The sequence below is a fragment of the Mauremys reevesii genome, linkage group 3 (genome assembly GCF_016161935.1).
Source record: "Mauremys reevesii isolate NIE-2019 linkage group 3, ASM1616193v1, whole genome shotgun sequence".
Lineage (NCBI taxonomy): Eukaryota > Metazoa > Chordata > Testudines > Geoemydidae > Mauremys > Mauremys reevesii.
This window is the reverse complement of record NC_052625.1, coordinates 114,508,342-114,526,780: the sequence shown is the minus strand read 5'-3', so window position 1 is coordinate 114,526,780 and position 18,439 is coordinate 114,508,342. Positions and strand designations below refer to the sequence as shown.

The window sequence follows — 18,439 nt, the reverse complement described above, 5'->3', positions numbered from 1 at the left end:
TGACTGTGTCTCTCTTTCTGTAATCAGTGGTCTTGCTAAATATGTAATTTGCCTGGTCTCTGATGGTCTCAGGACAATCAGCTAGAACTGCTCTTTGAATCTGCGATCCAAAGATGATGCACTGAATTGGTATTTCTCTGCTACCGCAGAGTCCAGATTTTACAAGACAGCAGCAATTAGGTTTGAAACTTCCAGCCTTTTCAATTTAAATACTGATCAGATGAATTGTCTATCTGCTGTATTGCATCATGTAAACACCTCAGTTCATAACATGGAGTCAAATCCCTGTTGGGTAGAGATAAGGAGGTGCTAGTCCCATTATCTGTGTGTGCAGTTTTGGTCTCCCATGTTTAAGAAGGATGAATTCAAAAGAAGGTTGAGAGGAGATATGATTGCTCTCTTTAAATATATCAGACTGATCGCCATATTCTGATCTTAAGTTCTATGATTCTATGATTCTATGATATTATTCTCTGGCATAATCCAGCTACTGCTAGAGGACCAATAAGGACTTTGAGTATTTCATTTATTTTACCTATTAATCCATGAGCTCAACCTTAAAAAATAGCCCATTGGTACCATTTGAGGGGGCAAAATCTGTTCCTGCATTTTGAATAGCTGCATGTCAACAGCTAACAAAGAAGTTGTGGGTGACCTTCCTACAGAGCAACTTAGAGGTCAAGCTGAGCCTGTTTTTTTGTAAAGTATCAGAGGTAGCCGTGTTAGTCTGGATCTGTAAAAGCAGCAAAGAGTCCTGTGGCACCTTATAGATTAACAGAAGTTTTGGAGCATGGGACATGCATCCGACGAAGTGGGTATTCACCCACGAAAGCTCATGCTCCAAAACTTCTGTTAGTCTATAAGGTGCCACAGGACTGTTTGCTGCTTTTTTTGTAAAAAAAAATTTGAAAAAATTCCTAATATGTGGATGTTTTTATGTAATGAAAAATGAAAGGCAACACACTTTGATTATCTTTTATTCAACACATCATTCATTGGTAAGCAAAAAGGATCATTTTTGTATCATGTTCAGGACATTAATTTAAAGTCTAAAAAGCTATGAACTATATCGTATACCACTTCTGCCATCTAAATACTACATAATGTAATAGAAACATGTCTCACCTTTTTTCTGAAGCTTTTTCAATGCTCCTAATGTAATTGTGTGTCTTGCCATAACTACTTGATGAGTAATATATCAAGCCCATAATCATATAGAATCGATAACCCAGTAGCAACCCAATAGTCAACTGGAACGTCATCTCCTCACTCATGTACAAAGGGCAAAATCTTTGCCAGAGACACCAGGGGTGAGATTCTCACCCCAGCTCCAGCCCTTTTCCACTTAAAAGGGCTCTTGCACCCTTCCCACTTGCTCAGTTTGATTGGCCAGTTTCCTCCCAAATTTGTATGAAGTCTGTACTGGAAATCAAGAAAGACTTGTCAGTACATTGAGCAGTTCAATGTTATTCTGTCCTTTAATGTCCCAGGATAAAGATTTAAATTACTCAGTGTCATTTTATGGATAAACTTTTAATGTGCTTTAATGAGTCCTGTCATTATCGAAGCATTTTCAAAAGAAATACGTTAATGAGGTCTAAGAAAATATCTAAGGAGTTTTTACCTTAATTACCTGGTTCATAGATCAGAGTAATTATACTTCAACAGATTTTGTGTATAATCTAAAAGTAATTACTACAGCTTCCAGCTGTTAAAATATTAAGCTAATTGTGTTCAAGAAAAGTTTGAAAACAAGATTTTGACCTTTTCTGTGTTTAAATTAGCTACATCCCCGTGGAGTCTTTGGGAAAAACAAGAGCTGACAACACAAATGTCCAGACAAATCAACAAGGAGCATAACTACGTATTGCAATTAGAATGTATTTGTAGAATACATTTTTAAAAACCAGTAATTTCTTTACATGCATTGATTACATTAATTAATAATTTTTAAATGGCAATCAGCAATTTCAGCACTTTGAAAAACAAAGTTGAATTGAACAATTCCTCTTTTGGAATAGATGTAACATGATTACTATAATTCAAAGGAACAAGTAGCAGGATTTCACCTCTCCTAAGCAAACTAGGGAAAGGAGTTCTGAATGAAATTACAATAAGGTGGGTGTACAACTGGTTAAAATACCACACTCACAGTAGTTAGCAATGGTTTGCTGTCAAACTAGGAGGGTGTATCTACTGAACCCATGCAGGAGTCAGTTCTGGATCCTCTACTAGTCAATATTTTCAATAATGACTTTGATAATGGAGTGGAGAGTATGTTTATAAAATTTATGGACACCAAGCTGGAAGGCATTGCAAACACTTTGAAGGATAGGATTAGAATTTAAAATGACAATGATGAATTTGATGAATTGGTCTGAAATCAACAAGGTGAAAGTCACTAAAGACAAGTGCAAAGTACTACACATAGGAAGGAAAAATCAAATACACAATTATAAAATGGGGACTGACCGGGTGGTAGTACTGTTGAACAGAAGCTGGAAGTTATAGTGGATCACAAATTAAATACGAGTCAACAATGTGATGCAGTTGCAAAAAAGGTGAATATCATTCTGGGATGTATTAACAGGAGTGTTGAATAAACACAGGAGCTAATTGTCCCTAGTCAGCACTGGTGAGGCCTCAGGTGGAGTACTGTGTCCAGCTCCAGGCACCACACTTTAGGAAAGAGCAACAGAAATGATAAAAGGTTTAGAAAACCTGAGCTATGAAGAAAGGTTAAAAAACTGGGCATTTTTAGTCTTGAGCAAAGAAGACTGAGGTGGGACCTTATAAAAGTCTTCAAAAATGTTAAGGGCTGTTATAAAGAAGACTGTGATCAATTGCTCTCCATGTCTACAGAAGGAAAAACAAGAAGTAATTATCTTAATCTGCAGCAAAGGAGATTTAGGTTAGATATTAGCAAGTAGGAAGTCAGTTATTTAAATATATTGTACTGCATAGAATCATCTCACTAACTCTTCCTAGAACCTTTAATCTGCCTCTGTACCTTTGTGGGATTATGAGGGCATCACGTATGTTTATGCGAAAGGGAGGACACAAAAATTTGTTTCTCAAGACTTTCAAAAATAGCAAAGGCCAGTTCTATTACTTATCTGAGGCTAAGCCTGAGCTGGCACCTGTTTGCTAAAGCAGCTGCAGACATTCCCACATCCAGGTGAACTCAGAGGCATAAAGACAAACATGTGCATTAGTCTTTGCAGGATCAGGGTCTGAGTCACCATTTGGCCATGTTCCACATATTGATTTAACTCTTTTCATCTTTCCTCATCAGAGGAAGTAAGGGCTACACAGGAAAGGGTGTCCTGTGGAGACAGAGAGAGAAGAGATATGAAATCCAAGGGGAAGAGCCAAATAGGCAAATCTATCACTGGAAAACACAAAAGTATTCCTGGAATGGGATGGTCACCCACTTTAAGAGCCAAGACGCATGGGGTCAACCAGCCCTATTGTTAGGCTGAACCCCTTTAAGAATGGGTGTTTGGGCCTGGTGGAGGGAAAGGGGTCAGGGGATTCCTGTAAAGGACTGAACAAGCTCAGCTGAAGGGGTTTCTGCAGGAAGGAGTTTGGCTCCTGTTCTGTGGCAGACTCTGGAAGTGAAGGGGGGTGGGGTAAAGAGAGAAACAAAGGGCTTCTGGGCACCCGCCTTGTCTTTGTGTTTGTTGGTGAATTTTGTGTTTGAAGATTAAACAGTACCCTGAAGGAAGGGCTTGAACAGACTCTTGGCCTGGTGCTAGTCCTTCCTGAGCTTTGGGAGACAGGCCAGCAGCCCAGCAATTCCCCACCAAACATTACACCCCGCTTCTAATCTTTGAAAGCAAACTTGGTTTCTCTTTGAAGACTGCAAGTATTTAACACCATGTCAGATACTTGCAAAGAGCGGCATCAAAGCAAAAATTTAAAATAGCACTTGGGCAGACATAAGAGGTAACTAAAGCATCAAATGCATTAAGTGGAGCAATAACAAGCATCAACAGCAGAGCTCCTTGCCAAGAGTGTTGCAGATAAGGATTTGTCTGACACAAAGAAGGAGCACATTGTATTTAAACAAAAGGCTTTTTGGCGTTTAAAGAAGAATGCTGGGAGAAAGGTTTTTCTTATCTTCTCCAAGCACAAAGGCGGAACATATGGAAAATGTGCATGTTGATTATCCACATGGAAATGCTATCTCACTAGAGGCTTGTCTACACAATAATGCTATGTGCGGACACTCTTATTCCAAAATAAGGCTGTCCTGCCCCTGTTTTGTTTAATGCACTTTCTGGGTTAAGCCAAACAGGACCAAGGCATTCCTATTCCTGAATAAAGGCATCTGCATGTAGAGTTATTCAGGAATGACTGTTTCTGAATAACTCCATGTGAGGATAGGCCCTTAGTGAGAGTGCAGTGGAAGGAAAAGCTCATTAACAATAAATAAATTAAGCTTTTAAACTAGCAGATATTTGTGAGGGATTATGCCAATCATTTACAAGGCAACTATTTTATTATTTAACATGCTGGCTGCCACTTCCCACAGCTCCCATTGGCTGGGAATGGCAAATGGCGGCCACTGGGAGCTGCGGGGGGCCATACCTGTGGACGGTCAACATAAACAAAATGTCTTGCAGCCCACCAGCGGATTACCCTGATGGGCCGCGTGCTGAAGGCTGCCAACCCCTGTGCTATAGTAAGAGCTAATATCACTGAGGGTATGTCTACACTATGGGATTATTCCGATTTTACAGAAACTGGTTTTTTAAAACAGATTGTATAAAGTTGAGTGCACGTGGCCACACTAAGCACATTAAATCGGCGGTGTGCATCCATGTACCAAGGCTAGCGTCGATTTCCAGAGCGTTGCATTGTGGGTAGCTATCCCATAGCTCCCGCAGTCTCCCCCGCCCATTGGAATCCTGGGTTGAGATCACAATGCATGATGGAGCAAAAACAATGTCGCGGGTGATTCTGGGTAAACGTCGTCACTCAATCCTTCCTCCGTGAAAGCAACTGCAGACAATCATTTTGCACCCTTTTTCTCTGGATTGCCCTGGCAGACGCCATTGCATGGTAACCATGGAGCCCGTTTAGCCTTTTTTCACTGTCACCGTATGTGTACTGGATGCTGCTGACAGATGCGGTACTGCAATGCTACACAGCAGCATTCATTTGCCTTTGCAAGGTAGCAGAGACAGTTACCAGTCATATTGTACCATCTGCTGCTGTCATGGGTGCTCCTGGCTGGCCTCGCTGAGGTCGGCCGGGGGCACATGGACAAAAATGGGAATGACTTCCCAGGTCATTCCCTTCTTTATGTTTTGTCTAAAAATAGCGTCAGTCCTGCCTAGAATATGGGGCAAGTCTACTAGAGAACCATAGAGCACAGCCGATCCGGGTCAGAGCCCCAGAGATCCCACAGAAATGATGAGCTGCATGCCATTCTATGGGGTGCCCCTGCAACAACCCCATCCGTTGCTTCCCTCCTCTCACACCCCTCCTGGGCTACCGTGGCCGTTATCCCCCCATTTGTGTGATGAAGTAATAAAGAATGCATGAATAAGAAACACTGACTTTTTAGTGAGATAAAATGAGGGGGAGGCAGCCTCCAGCTGCTATGCTATTCCAGGCAGGACAGCTCCATTACTCATTAAAGGGTGGGGGTGAGAGGAGCACAGTCTCCCGCTTCTATGATAGTCCAGAATCTCCATTAGACATGAAAGGGTGGGGGGGAGAGGAGCTCAGCCTCCAGCTGCTATGATGAGGATGGTTACCAGCCCTATTGCACCATCTGCCAGGACTGAATCTCCAGGACACAAAGCTTAAAGAAGGGAATGACCGGGAGCCATTTCCATTTTTGCCCAGGCGCCCCCGGCCAACCTCACTGAGGCCAGCCAGGAGCACTCACAGGATGATGACGAGGATAACTATCAGTCATTTTGTACCATATCGTCTGCCACCGGAGAGGGGAGGGGATGCACCCCGTCTACCAGCAGCATCAAATAGACATACGGTGACATTGAAAAGAGGTGAGAAATGATTTTTTTCCCTTTTCTTTGGGTGGGGGAAGAGGGAGTAAATTGACGACATATTCCCTGAACCACTGGTGACAGTGTTTTTGACCCTTCAGGCATTGGGAACTCAGCCAAGAATGCAAATGCTTTTCGGAGACTTAAGGAACTGTGGGATAGCTCGAGTCCTCAGTCTCCCCTCCCTCCCGCCACGAGCATCCATTTGATTCTTTGGCTTTCTGTTACAGTTATCACACAGCACTGTGTTGAGTCCCTGCTTTGGCCTCTGTCTATCATAGCCTGGAGATTTTTTCAAATGCTCTGGCATTTCGTCTTCTGGAATGGAACTCTGATAGAACAGATCTGTCTCCCCATACAGCAATCAGATCCAGTATCTCCCGTACGGTCCATGCTGGAGCTCTTTTTGGATTTAGAACTGCATGGCCACCCGTGCTGATCAGCACTCAATGCTGGGCAAGCAGGAAATGAAATTCAAAAGTTCGCGGGGCTTTTCCTGTCTACCTGGCCAGTGCATCTGAGTTCAGATTGCTTTCCAGAGCGGTCACAATGGTGCACTGTGGGATACCGCCCGGAGGCCAATACCGTCAAATTGCGGCCACACTAACCCTAATCCGACATGGCAATACCAATTTCAGCGCTACTCCCCTCGTCGGGGAGGAGTACAGAAATCGGTTTTAAGAGCCCTTTATATCGATATAAAGGGCTTCGTTGTGTGGATGGGTGTAGGGTTAAATCGGTTTAATGCTGCTAAATTCGGTATAAACGCATAGTGTAGACCAGGCCTGAGACTTCATTTTTACAAAAGAGACCACAGTATATATATTCGTGTGCTGTGAAATAAACCTACGATTGTCACAATAACAGCTTGAGCCTATGATGAGTTGAGCATACACAACAGTTGAGTGTGCTCAACACCTCATAGGAGGCACTTAGTAACTTACAGGTTTGAGTTTTATTGTATTTGTCCTTGTAGCTCCAAAAACACAGACCTCTGCCACTTGAGCTAAAGGAGAGTTTGGTAGTAATAGATCCCTTATCATCTCTAAACCACCTACTGAATGGTAACATCACATACACAACAACCTAGTAAAATACATCATGAACTACATTTATTTATGCAGAAGACTGGGTTTGCCAATGTTACAAGCTGGATTGTTTTCACGTACTAAAAAAAAGAAATACTGTTTTTTGTGCAATCTATTCAAAGAGACATATCAATACATTCACAGGCCACATTATCCAATTAATCCTATGTATACAATAGACAGACAAGGTGGGTGCATACATGCAATAGACACACAGACAAAACTATCCCTCATTAACTATTTATATGCCGAATGTTGCATAAAAAACATGTGCATACAAAGTACTGTTTAGTAATTGGACTAATTTAGACAATGGTTATAGTAAGGAAAAGGATTTACCCTAATTAAATTAATGTAAAACAGTGCAAAGAAATCCTAAATGAATTTACCATAGAGGTAACTAACTATTCCATGGAGTTCCTATCAGCAATTCAGGGTATACTAATATCGTAGCGATTTTTTCTTTAAAAATATTTACAGAGAAAAGATGTAGGCATTTTTGGTGCTTCGTTGCTTTGTAATATGAGAGTACAGCAAGTCTGCTCGTACATTCACAGCTAGATTTAAAAGCATCCTTAGCTGAATAAGCAGAAATACCCACCATAATTGCTATTTCCACAATACTAAGGAGGATAGTGGTAGGGCACCAATGAATGTACCTCAGATGCTCATCAGATAGGTTTTGCATCCAGCAAACCCTTCACCTCTCATGGAACTGTCTAACCACTTATTTTTCATTTTTCAAAAATATTTTTAAAAAGGAAAACATTTTAAAGCAAATTTTTAAAAAATATGAAATATCTGCTATACCCTTTAACAGGTGGAGCGTTAATCAAGACCTAATGACTCCTGTTTGGCATAGCCCATTGAAAGGTTGTGTGAAGATGCACTGACCCAGTTGTGCTTGGGAGTGAATGGGAGAGCAATTGCTACATAACTTTTTAAAAGTGCAGCATGTTCCGTCCTCACAATGCACAGGGGGGACGGAGACATGACTCCACCTGCTCTCATCCCTCCCCATGCTTCCTTGTTCTCTTTTCGGCAAATTACTCCCCGACTGAGCAACTCTTTCTTCCTGAACAAAGAGGTTATGATTCTTAGTGGCTCCTACTCAGACCCCACAAGATCAGCCCTTCCTATCCCCAGTATGGACACAATCTAACCCAAAATACTATGATTTATTCTGTGCCAGGTTCAGCCACCCTTAGTCCCACTGGGAAGTATTTTACTCTGTGAGCAGTTGCATTGATTTCAATGGGATTACTTATGAAGCAAGGTACTACTTGCACAGTAAGATACTACGCAGCACCAGAAAAGGTGGCTGAATCTGACCCTTGTAATTTTGAGTACACCATAACTGAAACTCAACCTGGAGCATTTGCAATTGTTTAATTAAATAAGGATTTACTTTACTCTCTCTCCCCAAAACATTTGCAATTATAGGACACTTTAGAATAAGGAATTGGCCTGGAGTAAGTGCCCTAGGAAATCAATGGGTGTTTTGGGTGCACTGAGAAGGCAAAATTGGATCCTAATTGGCATAATTATATGAATTTGTGAATACATGTTTACAAAGGGAACCATTAGCGTGCATGACTTTTTATTTATGATTGTGAAAGTAGTTTAGTTTCTATGGGGCTTGGTGTAGTTGAATTGCAGCCTTGGATGCTCTTCATGAGACAGAAGGAAGACGGTGTTTCTTTCATGATTCATCTGTTATTGTAGTTGTGGATGATCTAATTACATAATAAATGCAGTTTTCCAGTCATTTCAGGTTAATTTCAGTATTATTCCATTTTAGAGGTTTCTGAAAACAAACAAAAAAGAAAATGAATGGCTGAAATTGAAATGGAAGTCTTTTATATTGGTTTTAAAATGACACAGTGAACGAACATGTGGGTGCATGAGTGCTGTGCTGTGTGAACAGTTGTGTGTCAATGAAGAGTTAGCAAATGACAGTGACTGAACAATATTTAGCTTAAAACAGATGGGGAGCAGATCAGTCACTGAGGAGAAAAAACCCTGTCGCGTCTACTGAACTAAGAAAAATGCAAACTCAGCTCTTGCAGAATGGGAACTACAAACAGTGTGGGCTGGTGATTAAAGCAAAGGAGTGGGAGTCAACAGACCTTGGGTGAAATCTTGACTCTGTTGAAGTCAATGACAAAACTCTTGTTGATTTCAACAGGGCCAAGATTTCACCATCCTCTGCTCTGCCACTGACCAGTTCCATGATGTGAGTCACTTCACTTCTTTGTCCATCTGTTTTTATTTTCCAGACATGACCCCATTACTATGGTATCTGAGTGTCTCACTGTCATGTTCCGAGGTGCAATCCAGACCAGTGAGGGGTTGTGTCACCACCTGTCCTGTAACCTGGGATGCCTCACAAAGCTTTGCTGTTGTAGCCCCCATCCTCTGCTGCTCAGGATTAGCCTACCATCATGCAGGTCACACCCTGTGTGCCACACAGCCTTGGTTCAACAGTTCTGACCCCAGCAGCCTATCTACAGCCCCAGTCAAGCTTCCACCAGCCGTGGCTACTACTTGCAGGGTGACACCAACACACTCCCAATTCCAGAATTTCCCAAAACTGTGTGTTTTGCACTGTCCAGCCCTCTCCTGGATAGTTCAGAAAAATTATATGATTTGCTTGTTCCTCTAAAAACACAAAGGCACATCACACCTTAACTTAACTGGGGTGAACACACCGTTCCTTTTAAACACAGCACTGAGTTGGTTTATGGTAAAAATGAAAGACATTTATTGACAAAATATACATAGGATTAAGTGAGTTCACATATAAGGAATGAAGATAGAAAGAGTTACAAGTGAAACAAACCAAAATACGCTTCTAAAATTCTAAAACTTAATCTAGCAAGATATAGGCTTTGTTCAAGCTGGTTTCTCTCACCACTTATTCTTTTTCCCAAACATGGCTGACTTTCCCACAGTCAAGACCTTCTACAAAAGTACAAGGCTTCCCTTGTCATCCTAGGTGCAAGATCTTAACCTTATCAAGTTTCTCACCTATATTCAGTTCCAGAAACTCCCCCTTGGTTGAAGGACACATATCTTTCTCAGCTTGCAAGAGCTCTGTTTCCTCATATCTGTCTTGTGATGGATGCCAAATATAGCTTCTGCCCTTGCTTTTATCTTTCAAAGTTCAATGAACTTGTTTCAAGAGGCAGGATGACCTCATGCTGTTCTTTCCTTCCTGTGGGCTTCCCATCCCCCTGTATAAAAATGGGGCTTCCATTGTTTTGATTCCACCATGCTTAATTAACATAGAAAACAGGTAGATAGCCTGACAATCTAGCCAGCTTTCTATCCACTTGATTCATTCAATCCATACTTTTTTAACTTGCTAGCAAGAATACTTGAATACAAGAATACTGTGGGAGAACGTATCAAAAGCTTTGCTAAAGTCAAGATATATCATGTCCCCTGCTTTTCCCATATCCACAGAGCCAGTTATCTCATCATAGAAGGCAATCAGGTTGGTCAGGCATGACTTGCCCTTGGTGAATCCATGTTGACTGTTCCTGATCACCTTCCTCTCCTCCAAGTGCTTCAAAATGGATTCCTTGAGGACCTGCTCCATGATTTTGCCATGAGTTCCCTGGGTTCTCTTTCTTCCCTTTATTAAATATGGGCACAAGTTTTGCCTTTTTCCAATCGCCTGGGACCTCCCCCAATCGCCACAAATTTTCCAAGATAATGGCCAGTGGCTCTGCAATCACATCAGCCAACTCCCTCAGCACCCTGGCATGCATTATATCTGGACCCATGGACCCATCTGCACATCCAGCTTTTCTAAATAGTCCTTAACCTGTTCTTTCACCACTGAGGATTGCTCATCTCCTCCACATACTGTGCTGCCCAGTGCAGCAGTGTGGGAGCTGACCTTGTCTGTGAAGACTGATGCAAAAAAAGCATTGAGTACTTCAGCTTTTTCCACATCCTCTGTCACTATGTTTCCTCCCCCATTCAGCAAGTGTCCCACCCTTTCCCTGACCTTCTTGTTGCCTTCACATCCCTTGCTAGCTGCAATTCCAGTTGTGCCTTGGCCTTCCTGATTACACTCTTGCATGCTCTAACAGTATTTTTATACTCCTCCCTTGTCATCTATCCACATTTCCACTTCTTTTAAGCTTCCTTTTTGAGTTTAAGCTTACCAAAGATTTCACTGTTAAGCCAAGCAGGTTGCTTGCCATACTTGCTATTATTTCTGCCCTTTGGGATGGTTTGTTCCTGCGCCCTCAGTAAAGCTTCTTTAAAATACAGCCAGCTCTCCTGGACTCCCTTCCCCCTCATGTTATTCTCCCAGGGGATCCTGCCCATCAGTTCCCTAAGGGAGTCTAAGTCAGCTTTTCTGAAGTCCAGGGTCTGTATTCTGCTGCTCTCCTTTCTTCCTTGTGTCAGGATCCTGAACTCAACCATCTCATGGTCACTGCCTCCCAGGTTGCCACCCACTTCTACTTCCCCTATGAATTCTTCCCTATTTGTAAAAGCAGATGAGGAATTGAGAAAGAGAAGTAAAGCCAACTTAAGTGCAAGAGTGTAATAAGAAAAGCCAAAGAGGAGTTTGAAGAACGGCTAGCCAAAAACTCCAAAGGTAATAACAAAATGTTTTTTAAGTACATCAGAAGCAGGAAGCCTGCTAAACAACCAGTGGGGCCCCTTGACGATGAAAATACAAAAGGAGCGCTTAAAGATGATAAAGTCATTGCGGAGAAACTAAATGGATTCTTTGCTTCAGTCTTCACGGCTGAGGATGTTAGGGAGATTTCCAAACCTGAGCTGGCTTTTGTAGGTGACAAATCTGAGGAACTGTCACAGATTGAAGTGTCACTAGAGGAGGTTTTGGAATTAATTGATAAACTCAACATTAACAAGTCACCGGGACCAGATGGCATTCACCCAAGAGTTCTGAAAGAACTCAAATGTGAAGTTGTGGAACTATTAACTAAGGTTTGTAACCTGTCCTTTAAATCGGCTTCGGTACCCAATGACTGGAAGTTAGCTAATGTAACGCCAATATTTAAAAAGGGCTCTAGGGGTGATCCCGGCAATTACAGACCGGTAAGTCTAACGTCGGTACCGGGCAAATTAGTTGAAACAATAGTAAAGAATAAAATTGTCAGACACATAGAAAAACAAACTCTTGAGCAATAGTCAACATGGTTTCTGTAAAGGGAAATTGTGTCTTACTAATCTATTAGAGTTCTTTGAAGGGGTCAACAAACATGTGGACAAGGGGATCCGTGGACATAGTGTACTTAGATTTCAGAAAGCCTTTGACAAGGTCCCTCACCAAAGGCTCTTACGTAAATTAAGCTGTCATGGGATAAAAGGAAAGGTCCTTTCATGGATTGAGAACTGGTTAAAGGACAGGGAACAAAGGGTAGGAATTAATGGTAAATTCTCAGAATGGAGAGGGGTAACTAGTGGTGTTCCCCAAGGGTCAGTCCTGGGACCAATCCTATTCAATTTATTCATAAATGATCTGGAGAAAGGGGTAAACAGTGAGGTGGCAAAGTTTGCAGATGATACTAAACTACTCAAGATAGTTAAGACCAAAGCAGATTGTGAAGAACTTCAAAAGATCTCACAAAACTAAGTGATTGGGCAACAAAATGGCAAATGAAATTTAATGTGGATAAATGTAAAGTAATGCACATTGGAAAAAATAACCCCAACTATACATACAACATGATGGGGGCTAATTTAGCTACAACGAGTCAGGAAAAGATCTTGGAGTTATCGTGGATAGTTCTCTGAAGATGTCCACGCAGTGTGCAGAGGCGGTCAAAAAGCAAACAGGATGTTAGGAATCATTAAAAGGGGATAGAGAATAAGACTGAGAATATATTATTGCCCTTATATAAATCCATGGTACGCCCACATCTCGAATACTGTGTACAGATGTGGTCTCCTCACCTCAAAAAAGATATTCTAGCACTAGAAAAGGTTCAGAAAAGAGCAACTAAAATGATTAGGGGTTTAGAGAGGGTCCCATATGAGGAAAGATTAAAGAGGCTAGGACTCTTCAGTTTGGAAAAGAGAAGACTAAGGGGGGACATGATAGAGGTATATAAAATCATGAGTGATGTTGAGAAAGTGGATAAGGAAAAGTTATTTACTTATTCCCATAATACAAGAACTAGGGGTCACCAAATGAAATTAATAGGCAGCAGGTTTAAAACAAATAAAAGGAAGTTCTTCTTCACGCAGCGCACAGTCAACTTGTGGAACTCCTTACCTGAGGAGGTTGTGAAGGCTAGGACTGTAACAATGTTTAAAAGGGGACTGGATAAATTCATGGTGGCTAAGTCCATAAATGGCTATTAGCCAGGATGGGTAAGAATGGTGTCCCTAGCCTCTGTTCGTCAGAGGATGGAGATGGATGGCAGGAGAGAGATCACTTGATCGTTGCCTGTTAGGTTCACTCCCTCAGGGGCACCTGGCATTGGCCACTGTCGGTAGACAGATACTGGGCTAGATGGACCTTTGGTCTGACCCGGTACGGCCTTTCCTATGTTTATGTTAAGCAACATGTTAAGTTCACACAGGAAGCCTGTGGCAAACCAGGGAACTGAACCTGCATTGCCCAACTTCTATGCAAGTACCCCTATCGCTACCTGTTAATTTTTCCTCCTACATGCACCATTCATTATTCTCTTATTTAAAAGCTTCAGTCATCCCATCGGAGAGCAGAGAAAATACCAAATGGAAAAGGTTTTCAAACTTGAATGACTAAAACTAGGCACCTAAATCCATATTTAAGAATCTAAATGAAAGTGATGGGATTTTTCAAAGATGCTAGGAACCCACAACTCCCAATGACTTAAGCAGGAGTTCTGAATGCCTAAATATGGATTTAGATGCCTGATTTAAGGTACCTGAGTTTGAAAATTTTGGCCTTTATCATCTGGTCCAGGTTCAGTGAAGCAATAAAATAAATAGTTAATTTTGCTTTGTCTAAGAACAAAAGGATATGGAAGCCCAGAGAAAATCTATCAAAATTAGTACAAAAGATAGAAAGGCAGTGTGGTTTAGTAAACAGTGCAGTGGCCTGGGAGTGACAAGAGCTGGGTTCTGTTCCCCAATCTACCAGCAACCTTGGGCAAGTATCTTTGCCTCCATCTCTCCTCTCACTCTTTATCTTGTCTGTTTGGATTGTAAGCGCTTTGGGGCAAGGGCTGGTTCTTATTATATATTGGTATAGTGCCTGGTACAATGGAGCTTTGATCTTGGCTGGAGTCTCTATACACGACTAAATAACTGATTATAAACACTGATTTAAAATCCATTCTTTGAGGGTTGAACTCAGACAAGGGTTAAATTATTGGGGTTTGCTTTTATTTTTAATATCTTAAAACATTTTCTAACAATTTTGTTATAATATAATTTGCACCAATGAATTTCAGTCTGATTGTTTGTATATGTTTGAACAATTGAAAGGACGAATTTAATGAATGGTATAAATTAATGGGAAGCAGGCCTGTGGTGTAACCAATATGATGGATAATTAAACCCTTGGCAGAGATGCAGGAAACCATTGATTCTTGTAAATCTTTTCCCCTTAAAAAGCTTATAAGAGATGTTCTCAATAAGGCCAAAGCAGCAAATTCATCTATGTTTTGAATGGCCCATTGACCTGATTTTATGAGACTTTTCCAAAAGCAGTCTCTTAAGCTGTCCCCGCTGGCGCGCCAAAAGTCTTTCAGGTTTGTTTTTGTACTCACCAAAGCTTGGATTTACATGCACAAATCGAATCCACCTTTCCCAATGCACACACAAATGTGCACACAGAGAATCTAGGCAGAAATTTTTAATATAAACCTTAAATAGAGGATTTCTGAATGTCAGAAGGAGACCAAAAGATCAGAAGAAAATCAACATGTCCTTTGGCTATCTAATGATCTTAGAGTGGGTGGTTGCTCCTTCATCCTCTGAATAAGATCATTTATGGGACTGTTTCATAATCCAAGACTCCGATAGCAATCTCCCCAGAGACAGCAAAGGTCTTTTCTTGCATGTTTTGCTAAAGCCTTCAAACAAGAGGAGTAATAAAGTGCAGCCTTTTCTCTGTTGACAGGGAGTTTAAAGGGCAGGTGGATAAAGGCTTGAAGGATCTGACACCTCAACAGTAAATGGCATAATTAGAGGCTGGGCCCTCAGGCAGATGTTGTCTCTTGAAGCTGCATTCTGCCAGGTTACCTATGGGTAAGAAGTCAAATAGAAATTTTTCTTTTCCAGTGTAACCCTTGTTTACAGTGTCCAGTTAGGCCCTGTCTACGTGACAGTACAGCCCTGTTAGCCAGAACAGGGTCAGTAATGATTCTGGCTATCTGGGCACTAATTCCCTGGCTAGTGTAGATCTGGACTACAGTGTTGTCCTCAGTCTCTCCCTCTTCCTTCTGACAGCTGCTTGTTTTTTCCCCACCCTTCTGGGCATGATCTGCTGTGGCTGCTGGGCATGCAGAAGACTCCAGTCTCTGTGATCTTGCTGCTTCCTGGCTCTCCTTCTCTCATGCTCCATGAAAATTTATTTCTTGGCATAGGCACAGGGGAGGTGGGAAGCAGCGTGAATTTAAATCAGCTGCCCCCATCTGAATTAGAAATGCCTCATCTCAGTTAATGGTCTTTTGATGAGAGGGAAGAAAAGGCAGGCTGCAGAACCCCTGCTGCCGGTCCCCCTGGAGGCATTGCTGCGATGAAGTTTGGAGATGGAAGAGAACATGATCTGTTGCAACAGACCCCACAATGCCTGCATAAAGGGAGAAGAGGATTTGCTTCTGTGAACACTGGCCACAAGGGTGGGGAGGGAAAGACAAGGATTCACAGCTGCAGCACATGTGCTGCCTGCAAAGAACTGGAAACCACTCTTGAGACATGTATCAGAGGGGTAGCTGTGTTAGTCTGGATCTGTAAAAAGCAACAATGAGGCCTGTGGCACCTTAAAGACTAACAGATGTATTGCGACTGACTAAGTGGGTATTCACCCATGAAAGCTTATGCTCCAATACATCTGTTAGTCTTTAAGGTGCCACAGGACTCTTTGCTGCTTTCTTGAGACATGGGAATTGATACAAGCTGCAACATACAAACATCAGCTATGGGGAGGGGTAGAATATCTACTAGTGCATCCTGTTTACCTCCCCAGGCATGCTGCAGTGGGAGAAATTTCACTACCTAGGACCCTCACTGAAAATTAGTCTTTGGATCCTGTACGGAGTTAAGAGGGGGATTTGGCGGGAAGAGAGATTAAGAGGGAAACCTAGAGAGGGAAAAAATCAGGAGTTGTTATTAGAGTGTGGGAAAGCTGAGGAGCTCAGTCACCTTTTCCACCAGCTCCACCCCTGCTTAACAATATAAGTACAATTTGTGCTAAATTGGCACTGATAATTTGGGATTATTAAGCTTTAAGCAGTAAGAACCCGATTCTTGTTTACTCCGGCCAGGGGCGGCTCTAGGCACCAGCAAAACAAGCTGGTGCCTAGGGCGGCAAAATCTAGGGGGCGGCAAAAGGCTGGGGCCCCAGCTCATCCATCCGCTGCGAGCCGAGGAGCGGCCCGTCCCCTGTCGCCGGTGGGGGCGGCAGGCTGGGCCGGCGGACCTGCTGCAGTCATGCCTGCGGGAGGTCCACCGGAGCCCCGGAACGACTGGACCTGCCGCAGGCATGACTGCGGAGGGGGAGCTCGTCCCGCGGCTCGGCTGGACCTCCCGCAGGCATGACTGCGGCAGCTCAAGCGGAGCCGCCGGACCCGCGAACCGTCCGCAGCCCCGGGAGGTCCAGCAGAGCCACGCGGGACCAGCGGTCCCTCTGCAGTCATGCCCGCGGGAGGTCCGCTGCTCCCGCGGCTCCGGGGCGCCTCCCGCGCATGACTGCTTGGGGCGGCCAAAAAGGTAGAACCGCCCCTGACTCCGGCTTTAAATCCCCTTCCCACAGCCAGAGCAGCAGAAAGTAGCCTTAGTGTAAATTAAAATCAGGGCCGAAAAGTTTACTGCTTTTTACAAAGCTTAGTTATGTATTATACATAGAGCAGAGTGAATACCTGGGTTTTTGCTTCAGTGGCAGTTCTGAACAATGGGACAAAAATGCTGGAAAATTTCAGCAAATTGTGAGTTCAAAAAAATTTCATTTTGGGTTGAATGAAACTTTTTGTCTTTGGGCATTTTTTAAATAAAAAGCAAAACATATGAAGGGCTAGAGTCACAAGATAGCTGATGGAGGAAGAGCTAGTTCTCTTATAACCATTAGCCCTTTAGCGTATGTCTGCTCAGCAGTGGGAGATGTGATTCCCAGCTTGGGTTGCCAGACACATGCTAGCTCTGCTCCACGAAGGGTGCTAAAAATAGCAGCATGGTGGCTGCTCAGGCTCACTGTCCAAGTACGTATCAGGGGCTGTGGCAGGACCACACTCAGGTGGCTAGCCTAAGCCACCACCACAGCCACACTGCTATTTTTAGTGCGCTCACTTGAGCAGAGCTAGCATGAGACTGTCTACCCTAGCTTGGAATCCCATACCTCCCAGCTGCTGTGTAGACATACCTTTAGTGATTAGGACACTCACCTAGGCTGTGGGAAGACCTGGGTTCAGTTCCCCCCTTTGCCTGATATGCAGAAGAGATTTGAATTTGGATCTCCTATACCACAGGAGAGTGCCCTGACTGCTGGGCTAGGGGACATTCTGGGGCAGGTCTCTCAATCTCTCCATTGAAGCTATTCTACTTTGTATAAGTGATTAAATAGTTATTAGCCCAGAGACTTGAACTTGGATCTCTCACCTCCCAGCTGAGTACCCTGACTACCAAGCTACAGGGTCAGTGGCACACTTGTCCTCTGAGCCAGTGACTATTCAAAAATTTATACCAAGCAGAACAGTTTCAACCGGAGAGGGTTATGGCCACATCTGCACTGCAGCAGGGCTGCAATCTGTAGCATGTGCAGACATAGCTGTACCCTAACTAGCTTGCTATAAAGATCAGTGAGGATGTGGCAGCATGGGCTTCAGTGCAGGCTGTACAAGGCCGCCTGCTCCTATTCCCCCTCCCCTGCTACATACGTGCATTGCTAGCTCATGCTGCCACATCCTTACTGCTATTTTTAGGAGGTTGGTACATTAAAAGCTAGTGTGGGTACATCTACACAAGCTGCAAATTACACCCCTTGTTGCAGTGCAGACAGCCAATCCAGACTGCCCTATATCCCAGAGCATCCTCTTCTAAAGGAGGCAGGGGCAGCAGCACCACCACTGGACAAACATTTTTCATCTAAAACTAGTCAGTTCATCTGTGTCAAATTTGCAAATATTTTTT

General features: G+C 43.0%; 1 protein-coding gene across 2 annotated transcripts in view; it reads right to left on the bottom strand.

Moving 5' to 3' along the window:
* Nucleotides 1-7,113: 7,113 nt before the first annotated feature.
* Nucleotides 7,114-18,439, bottom strand: part of THEMIS (thymocyte selection associated) — a 106,996-nt gene continuing 95,670 nt past the window's right edge. For both annotated transcript variants that reach the window (XM_039533081.1, XM_039533082.1), the window contains one exon: nt 7,114-8,918. In XM_039533081.1, the coding sequence (XP_039389015.1) occupies nt 8,899-8,918 (20 nt within the window). In that variant the 3' untranslated portion in view covers nt 7,114-8,898. The remainder of the gene's footprint in view (nt 8,919-18,439) is intronic.